General features: G+C 39.8%; 1 protein-coding gene across 1 annotated transcript in view; it reads left to right on the top strand.

The window, feature by feature from the left end:
- The window catches only part of ABHD12 (abhydrolase domain containing 12, lysophospholipase), a 58,428-nt gene that overhangs the window by 6,072 nt on the left and 35,756 nt on the right, over positions 1-16,600 (top strand). Inside the window, exon 2 of the mRNA XM_048519620.1 lies at positions 10,334-10,458. Coding sequence (XP_048375577.1) covers positions 10,334-10,458 — 125 coding nt within the window. The remainder of the gene's footprint in view (positions 1-10,333; positions 10,459-16,600) is intronic.

Here is a 16,600-nt window from a genome sequence, read left to right as displayed (position 1 = left end):
CACCTTGTTCAGCTTTGTGACTGAGTCAGTTTGATATTATGCTTGAGGTAAGGTCACACTGAGCTCCATTTTTTGAATTGCTGGAGGTGCTTGAAGTGAAATTGTTTCCGTAATGTAGCTGACATATTTTTAAATGGTATTGAAGCCTTATATATTTTGTTGCTAGATTTCTGTGCACTGACTGACGTGATTATCCTTTTGTGCCTGGTTAAATATTCTGTTTCTATACTTCTTGTGCACTTTCTGCTTTCCTTTATTTACTGCTATAAAAGAACTTCTTACATCCAGAATTGCACAGTGATTTGCAGGAAATAACTAGCATAAAAAAACCTGGCAGGACTAATGACTGACTTTTCAGATAAGATGCTGATCTCCAATATAACTTGAAGAACCTCGTGATGAACAGACTGGAGACTATCATTTTAACACCATCAGGGTGCTCAAAAAGTCTCTTGCCTTACCAAAAAACTTGACCCATTCGCCCAAGTTTATCTATTTGCCTTTTTCAAATTTTTCTTCCAAACTCACCTTTTCTGGGAAACAAACAAAAAATCCTGTTTGTCCTCATCTTCAAATAAAGTCTGAGCATGTGTAGCTGTATTTGGTTACACTTCTCTTGCCCTGTCGGCAGTTTTCACTTGCTGTTGAAATTTAAACTGCAGCTTCTTGAGGAAGAGTCTGTCTCTCTATCTCTGTTACTATGACCAATAAAACAAAACAAAACAGTTGTGCTAATGCTCCATGTCACTTTCTGCTATAAAATTATCATGTGGTGAAGCAACTCAGGTAGATGATTTGAAACTTAAACTTTTCTATAAAATGTGGAGTTCACTGCCAGGATTATATAGTGATGAGCACAGGTGTAGATGGTTTTAAAAGGCGGTTAGACAATTATGGAGGCTAAGGCTGTCAATTACTACTGACCATCTTGACTAAAGGGAATATTCACATTCAGAGGACGTAGACCTCTGAATACCAATCCCAGGAGGAGGGGAAGGTTATGTGCTGCTATTGTCCCTCCAGATAAATTGATTGGCCACTGTGAGACAGGATTCTGAACTAGATGTGCCACTGGTCCGATCCAACAGGGCTCTTCTTATGTGGCATGTAAACAGTTTATTTTATTTTTAAAAAATCTTTATATCCTTCATTCTTGGCTGAATTCCACAAGGTGGCTTACGTAACTTAAGCAGTAAAGCATAATAAGGGGAAAGGAACCCACAAATTCAGGCAAAAAAATTCACAGTCCCATCCAGAGGTGGGGGGTTTGCTCATGGAATGGTGGGGCAGCTGCAGTAGTGGATTTGCCCTCTCTGGGGCACTTGCCCTGGTGGGAGGGTGAAACCACCACAGTGTGGCTGCCGCCACCCTCCTTAGCAGTAGGATGCAGTGCTGGACACTGCACCAATGACCCTGCCAGCAGTGTAGTGGGGGTGGACTGAGGGCATGGTGGAGGAGGAGCTGACATTAGTGGGGGAGAAACTGACACATTGCACCAGCGGCCAGGAAATCAGATGTACGCAACCCTTTTGGGCAGTGTAAGTCTGTTAAGGCCAGTGGGTAAGTCTGTTAAGGCCAGTGGGTGCTTGTGAAGCCTTCCCACACTTCTGGGAAGCCCCTTTGGGAGCAACAGGACAGCGTGGACTTAGATGGGGCTGCCAGTGAAAGCTGCAGTGAAACCCAAAGGAACAGAAACCAGAAGAAAAAACCAGAAAAGTAATAAATATCAAATTATTAAATATAAAAGCAATTAAAACAAATGAGATCAGAACCGGCATTTAAAAAATAACAACCAGGGCAGTTCATATGTTGTCAGGCACCAACAGTACAAAAAAGTTCAAGCAAATGTTTCATCTTAAAGCCTGATGCTACTGAATAGCTACAGGAAGGGAGTTTCATAGATGAGATGCCAGAAGCAAGACATTTCTGCTCTGGTAGATACTAACTTTACAGTGTAAGGTTTGTGGGGAAGATCATAATTGTCAAGCAGGCTCAAGTTGCCAGAAGGTTCACAGATTCCACAGGCTTGTATTGTTTGGGTAATTTCTTTGGGGTTTGTATGTGACTCAGCAGGGGCAGATGTGCTTATATGTGGGGAGGAAATCTCATTTTATATTTGAGAATTTTTACCCTATAGGCATACATACAGAAGCGGCTATTTGGAAACAGTGAAGGAGAAAATGTAATAAATAAGACGAGCCAAGGAACTAGAAGCCAATTCCCTGACTGTTCTTTTCATCCCAGAAGTGCAGTAGTCACAATATCCACTGGGAGTAATTATTTAGTGTTTTCACGAACAGAAGTAAATAGCTTCATCAACTGCTCAGTTCCTTTTAGAGATTATTGGTTGGTGGTAGGCTGTGTGATTTGTTTTATTTCTCAATAAAGAATCCTCGATACTGTGTAGAGGAGATGTCTCCTGAGACCTGAAGAGCCTCTTCCAGTAAGCAGTACTTGACCTGGATAGTCTGATTTGGTAGCTCTCTAAAATACATGCACATACATACAACTTCATAGGGGGAAACCTAGTTTTTTTTTTTTTCATGTTGTGATTACTTCCTTGCCCAGTAAGAACTGGCAAGTACCTGTGAGCTGCCTTTCTATTGCTGGGAGTATTCCCCTGTGGCATAAAGAAATAAGGCAGAGTTAGTCATCAACCTCTATGACTCTAAGTAGCAGTGGGAAGTTCATCCTTTTGAGCTCCTGTTTTATTTTTCTGCTGTGGGTGTAAGATCGCTTGTTTCCTTCTTTCCCTAGTTGCTTACTCTGCATGCACCCTGGCGCTTTAAATTTTTTTAGTCTTAAGTCTGTGACAGGAAGTAGATAACTGTGGAAATATTTCAATCATTTCTTTCTTGAAAAATTTCTTTATATCATTTCTATTCCACATTCTCTACCAATGGGTGGTCAGAACAGCTGATAGAAAATTAAAATTCAGTGTAAACAACTGATACCACTAATTCCACCAGTATAAATGGTTGATACCACCGTACAATAATGGCAGATTTACATTTTTAAAAAAATACACAGCTTACATTAGTAAGCAGTTTTCTAGCTGGCACTGGAAACCTTTAGCATCAGCTAAAAAGTGGGGGGTGTCAGGGGGAGAGAATGTGCTCCATTATCAAGGCATGGTTACAGAAAAAAAAAGCCCTGTTTTGCTTGGATGTCCACCTTATTTCAAATAACAGTGCCACATAAAGTACTACTTTAGATGAGGAAGATCATAACCAGCACTTTGAATAGAGCACAGTAGAAACTTAATCACCAGTTTTTAATTGTGCCTTATTTCCGCTTTTGACTTAATACTCCCTATTTACTTTTACAAGACAATGAGCTAATGGCTTTAGACACTGAGATGAGATTGTGGTATCCCTCAGAATTTTTGCACAAGATTTGAAACAAGCTGTCTGCTTTGCTCACAAAGGAAATGTCTCTCTTCTCTTTGTAGTGGTGTAAATTAAAACTGGGATCAGTAGTTTCTGAAACAACTCCCTGCCTGCTCCCCAAATCCTTTTTTAACAATTCTAAGAACCTCACATTATAAATACTGGATGCTTTAGGGCATAGGTGTCAAACTCGCGGCCCTCCAGATGTTATGGATGATTCTGGTAGGGGATGATTGGAACTGTAGTCCATAACATGTGAAGGGCTGCGAGTTTGACACCTGTGCTTTAGGGGAAAGGGAAACCATGCACAGTCACCTCCCTCTCACTCTTCCATTGGTGGCTTGCATCCGCAGAACAGCATGAACGAGGGTCTCTTTTCCCTTCTTTCCCCTTATCACTTAGACTATGGTGAATTTTGTTGCAAGGTCCCCCAGTCCTTAGGATTTTTCGGGCAGAAGACTCTTAGGGGATGATGGGAAAAGACCTGCTCCACCATTTTCCTCTAAGAGTGCTCCTATCAAATATTTCTAATGTACCTTGTGAACATGATTATTACCTATCTGCTTATGATGCATTAACATTGGCCACAGGTACAAAAGCATTATAAAAGTTGTCCCCTTTGTTTCTCTTGAGTCGTGCATAATATACAGGTATGTTTGGGCCAGTGAAGAAAATTTGTGAGGTAGAAGCAGTGCTAAATTGATTTCCAGGGCTGACTAGGCGGTCTTTCAGTTACAGTTCTGTTTGGTTTATCAGGCTGCCTCATCTGATTGGTGAGTTTCTTTAACTTTGTCTGGAACAAGGCCAAAGTCAGTCACTATTTAGCAGATGCCATGGAATATATTTATGTCCTAATCAATGAAATGCTGGGAGACAAAGTTGTGGGATAAATAAAGTTATGGGATCATTCAAAGACTTATAACAGCCAGTGACAGTTCCATAACTCTGCAGGTAGATAGATGTACAAAAGGGCTTCAAATTCAACTGGGGCTGCAACCCAGAGACTAATTGTGGTGACTGTGATGACATCCAGACCATTTGAGGTAATTGCCTCGAAACTCTGGTTCCCAGAATAATTTTCATTTCCTGTTTTTCTTTTCTGTGCCTTTATGGGGTTAAGGAAAAATAGTTGTGGGTAGAATTGGCTTAGAAGTAGAGATTACTGAGCTATGAACTGTTAACATGATCTGTGATCTGTTACAACATATTTCTCTTGAAGTCTTTTGTAGGAATATTGAATCTACAAGCAGGGAGTATCTCGTTTTCCTATTCCCCACTGCTTTATCTTTCCTTTCCATAGCCTCTCCCCTTTTCCTGCTTCATTCACACCCACCAGTTTATCTACTTTTATCTCCCCCTCTCCCGCTTTCTGTCCCTCTTCTGTCCCTTACTTATCAAAATATGTATTTAATGTTATGATTTTTAATTACACAGGGAGGGGGTGATAAAGATGTGCCAATGAGGGCTAACAAAATGGCCACCTGGCCCCAGGTCACTATATGGGCACCAATTTAGAGGTCACTCCATAGGAAATGGCAGCTAAATTCAGCACCCTCACAAAATTCACTAAGACCTCCTCCTGATGCTGGCACAGTTCATTGCAGTAAAGTGACTGCATTGTTTCTCCTTAGCCTACTTCTTCTGCATTGCTTAGGCTTTTTTGAGTGGATATATCTAAGCCGGATCACTGATGGATTCCTGAGGCAGCAAGAAAACAACACAGTAGGCCTTTCCCCACCCTACAGTGGAGAGGGTCTCATCAGAACCCTCTTTTAAATGGGGCACGCCTCTGGGTGTGGGGCAACACTGAGGCATGATCCACTGGGCTCAACTTCAGAGTCTGTGTGCCCTGGGTGGGGATCTTTCTTCCTGGGTCTCTCCTGGAGGGGGTGGCACACAGGGTGAGCTTCAGGCTTCATTTTAGCTAGATACGCCCCTGTTGAAATCAACTGGTACCCTAACCAGATTGGGGGGGAGTTGTGATGGTTGGAAGGGGGTGGGTGGAGGCTTAGCTGGAAAAGGAAAAAGGGGGTTCACTTCTATACCTTCCATTCATTGACTGTCAGCCACTACATGTACTCTTCACTGCATGGAATTCAAGTAAACAAAAAACTCTTCACCTCCACTCAGCCAAACAATTTGTCACTCAACTGCCAAGTCTCAGTAAGTCTTGTTCTTGCATCTCTGAAGCTCTGGCCTGCTCCTCTCTCATTCTCGACAGCAGGCAACAAAAGCCAACAAGGATTACGTATATAGGGACAAGGATTACTTGTATACTTGCATAAGGATTACTTATATACGGGTGAGGATTACTTATATAGTCCCTTCAATACATGTTCCCATTGGATGGTTACTATTCAGATGGCCTGAACTGTCTCGCGCCTAGGGCAAATTAATCCTCGGCTTTACAGCCATGAATGGTGCTTTTCCCTGTATCCATTTTATTAGGCACTGTATGAAGATATCTTCACTCTACAGCACCAAAAGCTTTTTTCAGCATCAAGAAACACTGATGTTAGTTCCTTCATTCCCTTTATAAAATCGTTCATCTTTAAATTCTGTAGTGATCTCCTGATGATCTTGAACATGTGGCTTTTGATCAATCTTTTTTCACCTCTAGAAATAAGTATACAAAACTGAATTAATTCTTCTGACCATAGTAGAAGTCATAACTTTCAAATCTTGATTTAACAGTTCAGTTTTGAGAATCTTCAATGTAGTAATTTACACGTTTTTCAGCTGAGGGGAAACAAAAGATGGACTTATCACTTTTTGATGTTTGGTTTTTTAACTGTTGAAAATTGTGAGTTAATATATTTCCTGGTTTATTTGCTTGGTCACAACATGGACCTTGCTTTCATTCTTTGGCATAATATTTTTACTAGAAAACAATGACAAGAATCTGGGCTTGTATCTATTTTGAACTGTGAATGTGTTTAGATATTATTCCAGGAACTTTTTTTGGTTGTATGCTTATGCTAAAGCCACATGGGACTTTAAATTGGGCCTGGAAGCAAACAGGGAGTGTAAATGTCACAAGACTGGAGTGATATGGTGCTTATAACCTCCTCCAGTAAGCCTTCTTGCTTCAGCTTTCTATTGCCAGTTGTAGTTTACATTCTGAATCCTCTTCAAGGGCAGTCATTTAAAATCTTTGTTCAACTTCTCTTCCAGTTGCTTCTGTTTATGTAATATCGCCGTCTGTAACCCTAATTTTTGTTCAGGTATATACAATCCCTGTTACAATTTTTTTGGTAACTGTTCTTATTCATTTATTAATATTCCCTAGAATTTCTTGCAGTAATGAGTATGAGTACCTTTATTCATTTTTTCCCCAATTACCACAGTGTAGCAAATATATTTGGCTTCAGGCCTCCAGTAATTGTGTGTACATTGTGTTCATAATTATCACCTATTTTTTTCTCACAGTACTAGTCAAACTGTGTTTATAATGACTTTTTAAAGTGTATTTAAGCCTGTGGAGGCTGAGGGTATAAGACATGTTCATCATTGTGTTTTCAGTGGAATCTCTTATGGGACTGTGTAGGTGCAGGCTGGCCAACGAGAACTGACTAGTAAGCTTTCAGAAGCTTCAGAGTGCTTGGTGTGCCATCTTGAGACAAGAGCAGGGTGGTTGGCTGCCCAAATGGTCATGTGATGGAGGTGGGGAGAGCACTCCTCCCTCAGTTCTAAACAGGCAGGTCAGTCCCCCAAACTCTCCACCCAGGAGAAAACAGGTGGCATGACTACAGGGCACTGATTGCCAATTTCTGGATAGATTAGCACTGGATAGATTAGCACAGTGGTCTTTAATCATTCAAGATCCCTGGGTCCTTTCCATAATAAAATTTGGTTATTGTTTGCATTTTAAATCTATCCCTCACTGTGTTTCTTCCACCTCTTCACCTCTCCTAGCAGCTGAGGTTTCTGTGCTGCTACAGAATGTGACCATTAGTCAAGTTAACTCTCTTTTTGGTGAAAGAGGGTTTTGCTTGAGGTACTTTATTGTGGCTTGGGAAGCTGGTGATAAGAGGCCAGGACTGGATTTCTTAACAAGTTTCTAAAGGTTTTAAAATGTAATAAATTCTCCCTTTCAGACATCCTTCCTTTGTTATCTGTAAGACATTTGGTTTGCAGGCCTTGATCCAAAGGACATGCACTTTCATATATTTATCCAGGAATATTAGATAAAGTTTTTATGGATTGAATGTGGGTATAACTACTATGAATATAATGTGTAACCTTTTGGGTTAGCTACAGCGCCTTTTATTGTCACAAAAAGCATGTCAATTGTAGTTGCATTCTTGACATCAAGGGGTTGTGCTGCATATCTGTATTTGATTTGATTTATTTGATTTACAGGCCACCCTTTCCTGACAACAGGCTTTTGGCGGCTCACAGCATTATGAAATATAAGAATAAAATCAACCATAACATTCCATGCCATACGTTCTCAGACTGTTCCTAAATTCTGCAATGTCAATACTTGTGACCTTCCTACCCTGGAAAAAAAAGTGAAACAAGTAGATTCTAAATTGTACATACAATCGTTTTTAGAAGACATGTGCTAATTTTACAGTAGGATTTTGAAATATTTACAGCGTAATCCAGAGCTGTCAGGTGGGCGGGGACAGTGCCATTCCGGCGCTGCCTCACCCCCTCCAAAGGACTTTCCCATGGTGTGGGAAGCCCTAAAAAGTTTTTTTTAAGAAGGAGGAGAATCCCCCATAGCTGGGAATATAGATATATCTCTGTGGGTGGCTCTGTTGGTGCAAGGCAGTCAATCAGGCTCTGGAACTGACTGATGTCGGCCCCACCCCCGGAACACCTCTAGTCCTGCCAGCATGGTGTTTTGCGCCAGTAAGCCTGGTCGACAGAGCCAGCTTATAAGTCAGGTGCTATAGAGTTGTGTGGCACCTGGCTGCTTATAAGTTGGGTGCCATAGAGTTGTGTGGCACCAGCGCATTTACCGCTTGCGCCAGTGGAAAGGGTATTTCTGCTGGTGCGGGGATACACTAGCTCCAGAGGGGGACTCAGTCCCTCCCCCAGATTGAATTTCCCAAGTTTGAGAATGAGAAGCAGTTCTGAGCATCTATCTGCCTGAGTTTTTCTAATGTTTTGTTTTGATTTAAAATATCTGTTTGAGCCTCTTTAGGAGAAGCTGTCTTGTAGGAAAACATTTCAAGCTAGATTCTCATTCAACACAAAGCAGAAGTGACTAGTTATGATTAATAATCATGTGTTCTTGTCTGAACTACTTGAGTAACGAAGTTGCTTGGGTAATATGTCTCTCAATGAAGTCTTTTCCTGTTGATGTTTTATTCCTTTCTGGATTATTCCAGCAGATTTTTGGTTTCATATTTTTTTAACCCACAGTGTATGAAGTTGCCTAAACCTTATCCTCTGATTGTTTGGATTTACCTGATGTAAACAGACCTCAGTTTAAAAACTCTGGTCTAAATTAACCTGATAAAGTGTAGTGTTGTCATGAAGGATTTTTCCACCCTGCATTATAGCAACAACAAAAAAGAACCCCTCATCTTTGCTGTATTTGCTTCTTCCAGAGAATAGTTTGGAAAATGATGTTTTGTGAAGCTTTTAAGGTTTTTTTAGTGTTAGAAGAGATTCAGCCAGAATCCATGCTCATTCTTAGATGCCACTTGACTACAATCAGCAACATTTTATTGGTTTTGTTTCATGGCAGTAGATAGTTATGTACTCCACTTCTCCAAACAATAAGAAATTTCAGTGGTAGCTTACTTGGATTGGTTCCCTTTGGAGGAGAGGGCAGTGGAGGCTTAAAGTATTTTTGTAATATTTACTTTACAATGTACACATAGGTGTTTCCCATATGTGCATAGGTCCATGTAGTTTTTCTGTTGCTTCTGTGGCTATTAAGATAGAGTGGCAATTAATAGGTATCCCTGGTAGTTTTTCATTTTTAATCAGCAATGTATGTCATTATATTGCTATACCATTACTCTAAAATATATATTGGGCTCTCTTTTCATTTTTTTAAAAAAGTCTCTAGCACATTTTTTGTTGCAGAAATGTTTGTGGGGTGTGTGTGTGTAAAGTTATATCAAGTCACAGCTGACTTATGGCAACCCTTATGGTGTTTTCAAGACTAACAAAGGCTTGCCATTGTCTTGCTCTGCATAGCAACCCTGACATTGCTTGGTGGTCTCCCATTTAAAATGTTAACCAGGGCTGACCCTGCTTAGCTTCAGATCAAGCTAACCTGAGTCATCCAGGTCAGGGTTGAAATGTACATGTAGGTGCATCCTATCTTTACATATTCAGAGTAGTTCAAGAAATAGAATTGATTTTGTCTGAAATGTAAGCAGAATAGGAAAAACATCATTTTCTCCTAATCATGCTCATCTTCATCTCATATTGCTCTTGCCGCTCCCTTTCTGTTTTCCTAGCTATCAGAATGTAATTTGTAAACTTCCTGTGTTGAGAAATCAATGTCTTTATTATGATGTTAAGTGCCATATATAAGGTTCGCATTATGCAAGCATGAAGTTGGATCTGGGACACTTTTCACTGGTGGAGAAAGAAACCTCTGCTAGTAGAGTATTTGTGGGGAGTACGATTTTTGCTGGTTTTCGCCCTCACATCATGCATGGCACTTTTACTGGGTGTCCCTGGAACCAGCAGGGGTTTTAGAGTTTAAGAGGCCGCAGCAGGGAAAGCTCTGGATGCAGCCAACTATTAGAAGTATCTTCCAGATGAATTGACCATGATGTGTTAATAAATAAATAAGTTGTACATCAGACCTTTAAGCAAATTGATGTAGTTTCATGTATGTAAACAATTGAACCAAGCAATCTCATTTTTCACAAACAGTACCCACCATCCTCTTGACTCTGTAAGAGCACTTGCTCAAAGTTTTCTTGATCTTTGTGTGATCTTTATTTTTTTCCCATCCTCTTTTACAGGAGACATGGAATGTGGTTTCGATTGCGGAAGCTAGTAATCTGGTTGTTGGGAGTGTACATAGCCATTCCATTTATAGTAAAACTTTGTCCTGGTATTCAGGCAAAGCTCATCTTCCTAAATTTTGGTAAGATTCGCTTTTGTGTTTTTGTTTTTTGTTTTTTTTGCTTTGCCTTAAAATCATGTGGAAACTTGATAAATGGGTTACTGACTTTTGGAACAAAGCCTCTACATTGTCTTCTACAAAAAAGATTATTCTTTTTTAATAGGATTTTAGAAATCTTTCATCTGTTGAATTTCATCAAAAAGATTCAAAGGTGTTGGCAGTTCTTATGATAAAGGTTAGTTATTTGATGTGCTTGCCATTTCCATGAAGTGTTATCTCTGAATGAGAGGTTTGGCAAACATCTTAAATGAATGTGAAGAATGACTCATTTTGTCTCGTAGTGGAGAAACGGACTAGGGTCCCTTCTGAAGGCCATAACACACTGCACAAAATACAGTGTCAGGATCCCTTATCCATGCAAAGGGAGATCCTCCAAACAGTATATGTTCTGCCCCATCCTCTGTTCCAAATCAACTGAAATTACAGTGCAGTCCCAAAGTGACTGTATCCCTTTGTCATCATTCTTCCAACCACAAAAGTAATGCTTCGAAACTTATTTTCCCATGGTTAACCTTTCTTTGATTCTTCTTTCACCCCTTTGAATTTAAAATTTAAAAAGGTGACTAGAGTTTCATAGAGCCTTTTCCTAAGGTAGCATCACACTTGTATATATCACGGTACTGAATTTATTACTTTAATTTCACCTGCCCTCATGTAACATTTTCTGGCTTTTATGACTGGGCAAATGCTTTTGCTGAGCTATATCAAGACCATTTTTTTTAGCAATCAGGTATTCAGAAATTCTTATTAATATGCATCACACAATTTTTAAATTGCAGAAACAATTTGCTGTATTGGTTTCTGAATCATACTGAAAATCTTAACTGTCTTTCTCATCTTCATTGTTTTTCTTCATTGTTTTCTTTCCCTAATTTCTGATCTGTAATGTTATTTCCCCCTCATAACTGCTTAAGAACCTTTTCTGAGTGTATTTTCAAATGTTGTCAAGGTATTTACTGACTTGCTATACCCAAAAGTTGATTTTATTGAAATGGCCTGCATCTGTTCTAGATTATCTGTATTGTTCTGTCATTATGTCACTACTAATATTCTTCACAGCTGCGCTCCTATCTGTCTTGTAGTTTGACTTTCCCTGGCCTTAGTAGGTTGTATCAATGATTGGCAACAAAGATTCATACATCAATGACTGTCAAAGAGTATAGATCTAGTAAGAGTTTCTGCTTTTATTCAGTATACTAAATTCATTCATTCATTCTTTAACTTGCAGTCAATTGGCCTCTAAAACATAGTGAATTGGAGCAGGAGTGCATAGTTTTCAGAACTGGTTTCTTTACTATCCATTGGACATTTGAGCCAATTGACCAGTCAAATATTGGCGTACGGTAATTCGAAAATGAATTAGCTGTCTCCGTTAAAGTGATGAAAGAACCTTTTGAAAATATTAAAGAATTTACATTGTCTTAGGAAGTCAAATGTTACGATTTTGCCACTGCTCCCTATTGGGAAATGCCCACAGTAATAGCAGTTGACAATTAGCAATGCTTTTTCTGTGCTTCTAGGTTAGAGGTGAACATCTAGGTGACAAATAGCGATGCTTTTTCTGTGCTGCTAGGTTAGAGGTGAACATCTAACTAATGATACTGCAATGAAATTAAAAAAGATAAACTGCCACCTACACCAAGGCATTCTTGGCTTAATCGTAATATTTGAAAATTTTTACTACGGTCAAAGAGTAGGCAGTCAGTTGAGTGGCATACCTGTGTTAATACATCTGAAGGTTGTTTCATGCACCCACTGAGATTGGCATTCTCAGGTATGTGTCTCATCACTAATGCAATATCCTGTGTTGTGGAATTTGGGAAAGCTATGACTGGATATCACAATCCTACATAGTGACTTCGGTGCTATTTTTCTCCAATAGGCAATGTTTTGAGTATTATTTGTTTCTTTGGCCTTGGTTCTGGGACGAATTCTGCTTCTATCATTTCCTGCTGAAGTGACAATGCTTTCTACAACAGGCTTTCTGAGAAAGGGATGGCTAGGCTTTACGAGTGCTGCCATAGTGAAGTGACTTGAGGTAATAAAGGTGTCCCAGAGTATGTTCAGGGCTTATGCGATAGCCCCATAAGCATGTGAAAGCCCCAAATTTGTTTGCATTCCTGTATATTGCAGGGTGTTTTGATGACTTAAAAAACATTAAGAGTGTCACACTACCATTTCTGGTTGAGTAGAAAATGGAGTGAAGCAATGGGAAATGTTCATTTACCCTAAGCCATGCACTCCTTTTGATGTGGAATCAGATATGGTTCCACTTGTTATATATGTACATGGATGTACATATATGTACATCTCGTTGTCCTTGACAGACTTGTGTAGAATATGAGACTTTTGAATTGCCTCATGTTGCTGAAGACCTTCTCTGAACACAACTCACGTGCAGTTCTTTTCACCTGTTTTATGCGCCATTGTCACCACCTAATCCATGCCCTCAACAATCTTGCCTAAATGTACCCAGCTCATCTCAAAATGAGGTGGTAGCAACTCTTCCACCTTTTCTCTTCCACGCCTGGTGAAACTTAGTACTAGATGAACCATCTGTTTATCTGTTCAAAATAATTAGGTGCCTGCCTTTAGCTTGACAAAGTCAAGACACAAAGTGTTTCATAGCTAGACATAAAACAAAATAAATATTTTTCAAACAATCAATATACATCCTACTATAAAATCAACCAACTATAATCAGTTTGGTCACGCAGCAGACCCAGTCGTAAAACTCCAAAGAGACCTTATCATAAACCCTTCGTTCTACTCCAGAGGCCTTTCTAAACAATTCTGTTTTGCAGTCTCACTAAAGAGCAGAAGAAAATAGACTTTCTTTACTTCTTCTGGGTACCTAGAATACACAATTATTGTGTGATCAGTTTACAAAATCATGCAGACTGAATGTCCAGTGTCACAAAGAATCTGAATTTGTCAACCTCCAGTATTTTATTATTTTTTGTAAAGTGCTGATATAAGGAACTCTTGATGCTATCAGGAATTTGTTTTGTTTGTGTCTACAGGGAATGTTCTAGTACCAGCTAGTGAAAGGATACTATTGTTCTAGCTGCCCTGTCCTGTAATATCTTCTGTGCTCCTCTGAATACTATACCTGCTGATATATTGGAATTTCCCTGTTGGCTTTTATAGATCTGCAAATACAGTAATGAAAAATAATATTTAATGGGACTCTCTGGAAAAGTCCTTCATCCCATCCTGACCGTCTTATTTAGCAACCATATCTCACCCCATTTATATTTCGAAGAGAACACAATATGTATCAAGCAGTTTATAGACAATGTAATAACAGTATATGGATGAAGTACTTGTGTCTCTAATAAGAATGTCTGAGTTGACTCCAATTTCTTGACTCCTTAGACTGCCTTCGTAGTCTCCAAATTACTTCAAGCATACACCTGCACACCCAAACACCAATTTTAATTTTAATTCCTTTATAGAATGCAGTGTACATTGTTGGCTCTGGTGGTGGTTTAGTCTGACTGCCACCCACCCAGCAGAATTAAATTTGCTTAGTGACAGAGACAAACTCATTAGCTCTCTGTGTACATGCAGAGGTTCTAGGTAGGATCACTTAAGTCCAACCTAGGCAGCAAAACGGCAGCCGTATTTGTTTACTGTAAGGCAGCTCTGCCTTAGAGTAGTAGGGTCAATGTTGAGGAGTTGACCCAGGGTCTTTTCCTTCTTTCTATCTATTGTGTTCTTATCTCTTCTGCTAAGGATATGAAGTAATGCCAGTTCAAAGAAAGCTATTATAGAGGTTTGTATCTTACATTATACAATAAAACAGGTACATTTAAAAAAATAAATCCTGCCCCAAATCTTATGGATAGAACAGGAAATTCATTTAATAAGTATCTGTTTTGACCAACTGTGTTGGTAGTAACCTATTATTAAAGGATTAAAGTAATCCTGTGTATTTTGTGGTTGGTCCAGTCTATGTATCAAGTTGGGTAATATTTAATATTCCCTCATGTACCTACCTTCACAGTAACTTTGTCAGGAGAAAAAATTTGTTGTTTTCAAATCAGGTTTGAATTCACTGAAAGTCAGCGAGTATAACAGCAAATGAGACCAATAATGACTGATAAATGGTAATTTAGAGTTAATTGGGCAGGGCGGGGGGGTGATCCTTGCAGCCTGCCAAGAACAGCTTGCCAAAGGACTTACAGCAAGTCTGGTGGGATCTGAATATAGATCTCCTGTTCTCTTATCTTGATCATGGAATGGAAGTACATCTTGCATGAAGTCATGTGGCCAAAACTGGCACCTCTACTTTTCGTGTTCTCTCCTGTGAAATGTAGAATGTGCCTGCAATCTGTGGTTCAAGATCCAAATATAGTGTAATACAGAACAATGTGGCTGTTTCAGTACAGAAACTGAAATCCTTAAGGTATACTGGGGGGGAGGGTGCTAAAATAACCAGTTTATAAAAGGAATGGCAAACAAAGATTCTTGTGGGATTGAAGGGCTTCTTAGAGAGGTGTTACAGAAATAATGCGGGAAATGAACGTTGCCAGTAATCTAAGTGAGAATTTGTTTATTTAGAATTTCCAGGCTACTGCTCCAAAGTTCTCCTTCAAGAACCTTGCACAGATTGTTTTAATTCACCAGTAGAAATTGTGTAGGGTTCTTCTATATACATATATAACTTATTGGCCATTTACGCACAAGGCATCTGCTGCATGATGGGGGCAAATGTGGGTCGCGGCAAGATTTCTTGTATGGACGTATTTCCTCAAGCCCCACTTTTATTTTCTATTCTCTCTGCAGCAAGTGAGACACCTTCTGACACAAATTTAATTTTGCTTCACAGCCAGAGTGGGCAGATCTACCGGTGAACACAGCTTTGCCATGGACCTCTCCCCGCCCCCACCTCAGCCAGATTGCCTAGTCTCACCCTCCCACTTTCTCACACAGCTTTACACACTTCTTTCTCCCCCTCCTCTCTGTCGACTGTTGCCAACTCCTTCCTATTTCTTTAAATGTTTGTATCGATTTATCAGTGTACTAACAACAGAGTCTGCTTTTGAACGGCACTAGCAGGGTCTCTTTCATGCTCTACCCCACCTCCCTTGCTCTGCTGCTGCTCTCCATGATGATAAGGAGGACATTTTAAATACTTTCTTTCAGACAAGCTTCTATTTTAAAAACAAGCCTCTGTCTTGCAGTAGCAGAGAGAGAGTGTGTGTGCAGGGGAAGGAGGGAGAAGAGAATATCAGTCAGATCTGTGCCTTTAAGGCTGTTGATGGGTGGAGTTAAGAAAACCAGAAGAAGTAGAGTTCTCAAGCAGAGAAATGTGAGGAGAGACCTCTGCAAGCCCATTGCACAGAGAAGAGTTGTGAGGTAAGCATTTCTGGCGTAATCAGCCATTGTGAGATCCCCACTTACCAATTCCTAGTAAAGGACTGACAACATAGTCTAGTGTTTGGACTATGGAAACTTTATGGGGTATTAATCAACATGTTGGTTATCAGTTATAGTCTCAGATATGCAAATAGGTTTTTGTAATGTTGGCTGTTTTGTTGATCCCTTGCTTGTAGAAGGTTGCAGATCCCTGGCAAAGGATTGTATTCATACACTCTGTCAACCTAATCTATGTCATAGTCTACTGCTGGTAGGCAAATTTGGAATGTAATGATGACCCATCACGAAGTAAGTGGCTCTGCAGATTACAAGCAAGAGAAGATCTTGACATATGCTCCCAAAATGCATAGAAGAAGAGAAGAAGAAGAGTTTGGATTTATATCCCCCCCTTTCTCTCCTGTAGGAGACTCAAAGGGGCTTACAATCTCCTTGCCCTTCCCCCCCCACAACAGACACCCTGTGAGGTAGGTGAGCCTGAGAGAGCTCAGAAGAACTCTGACTAGCCCAAGGTCACCCAGCTGGCGTGTGTGGGAATGCACAGGCTATATGGAGACCAAGAGGCATATTATAGCCATATGTGGATAGAATGTGCAGAAGTAAAAAATTTTTGGACAATTGTATTGTTATATATCGAGAAACTGGTGAAGATAAATATTGATTTAAGTAATGACTTAATGTTCATGGGTGTAATGGAAGACAGAAGGGTGGATAAACAATA

The sequence above is a fragment of the Sphaerodactylus townsendi genome, linkage group LG01 (genome assembly GCF_021028975.2).
Source record: "Sphaerodactylus townsendi isolate TG3544 linkage group LG01, MPM_Stown_v2.3, whole genome shotgun sequence".
Lineage (NCBI taxonomy): Eukaryota > Metazoa > Chordata > Lepidosauria > Squamata > Sphaerodactylidae > Sphaerodactylus > Sphaerodactylus townsendi.
The sequence above is the reverse complement of the archived record's forward strand: the minus strand, read 5'-3'. Positions and strand labels throughout refer to the sequence as shown.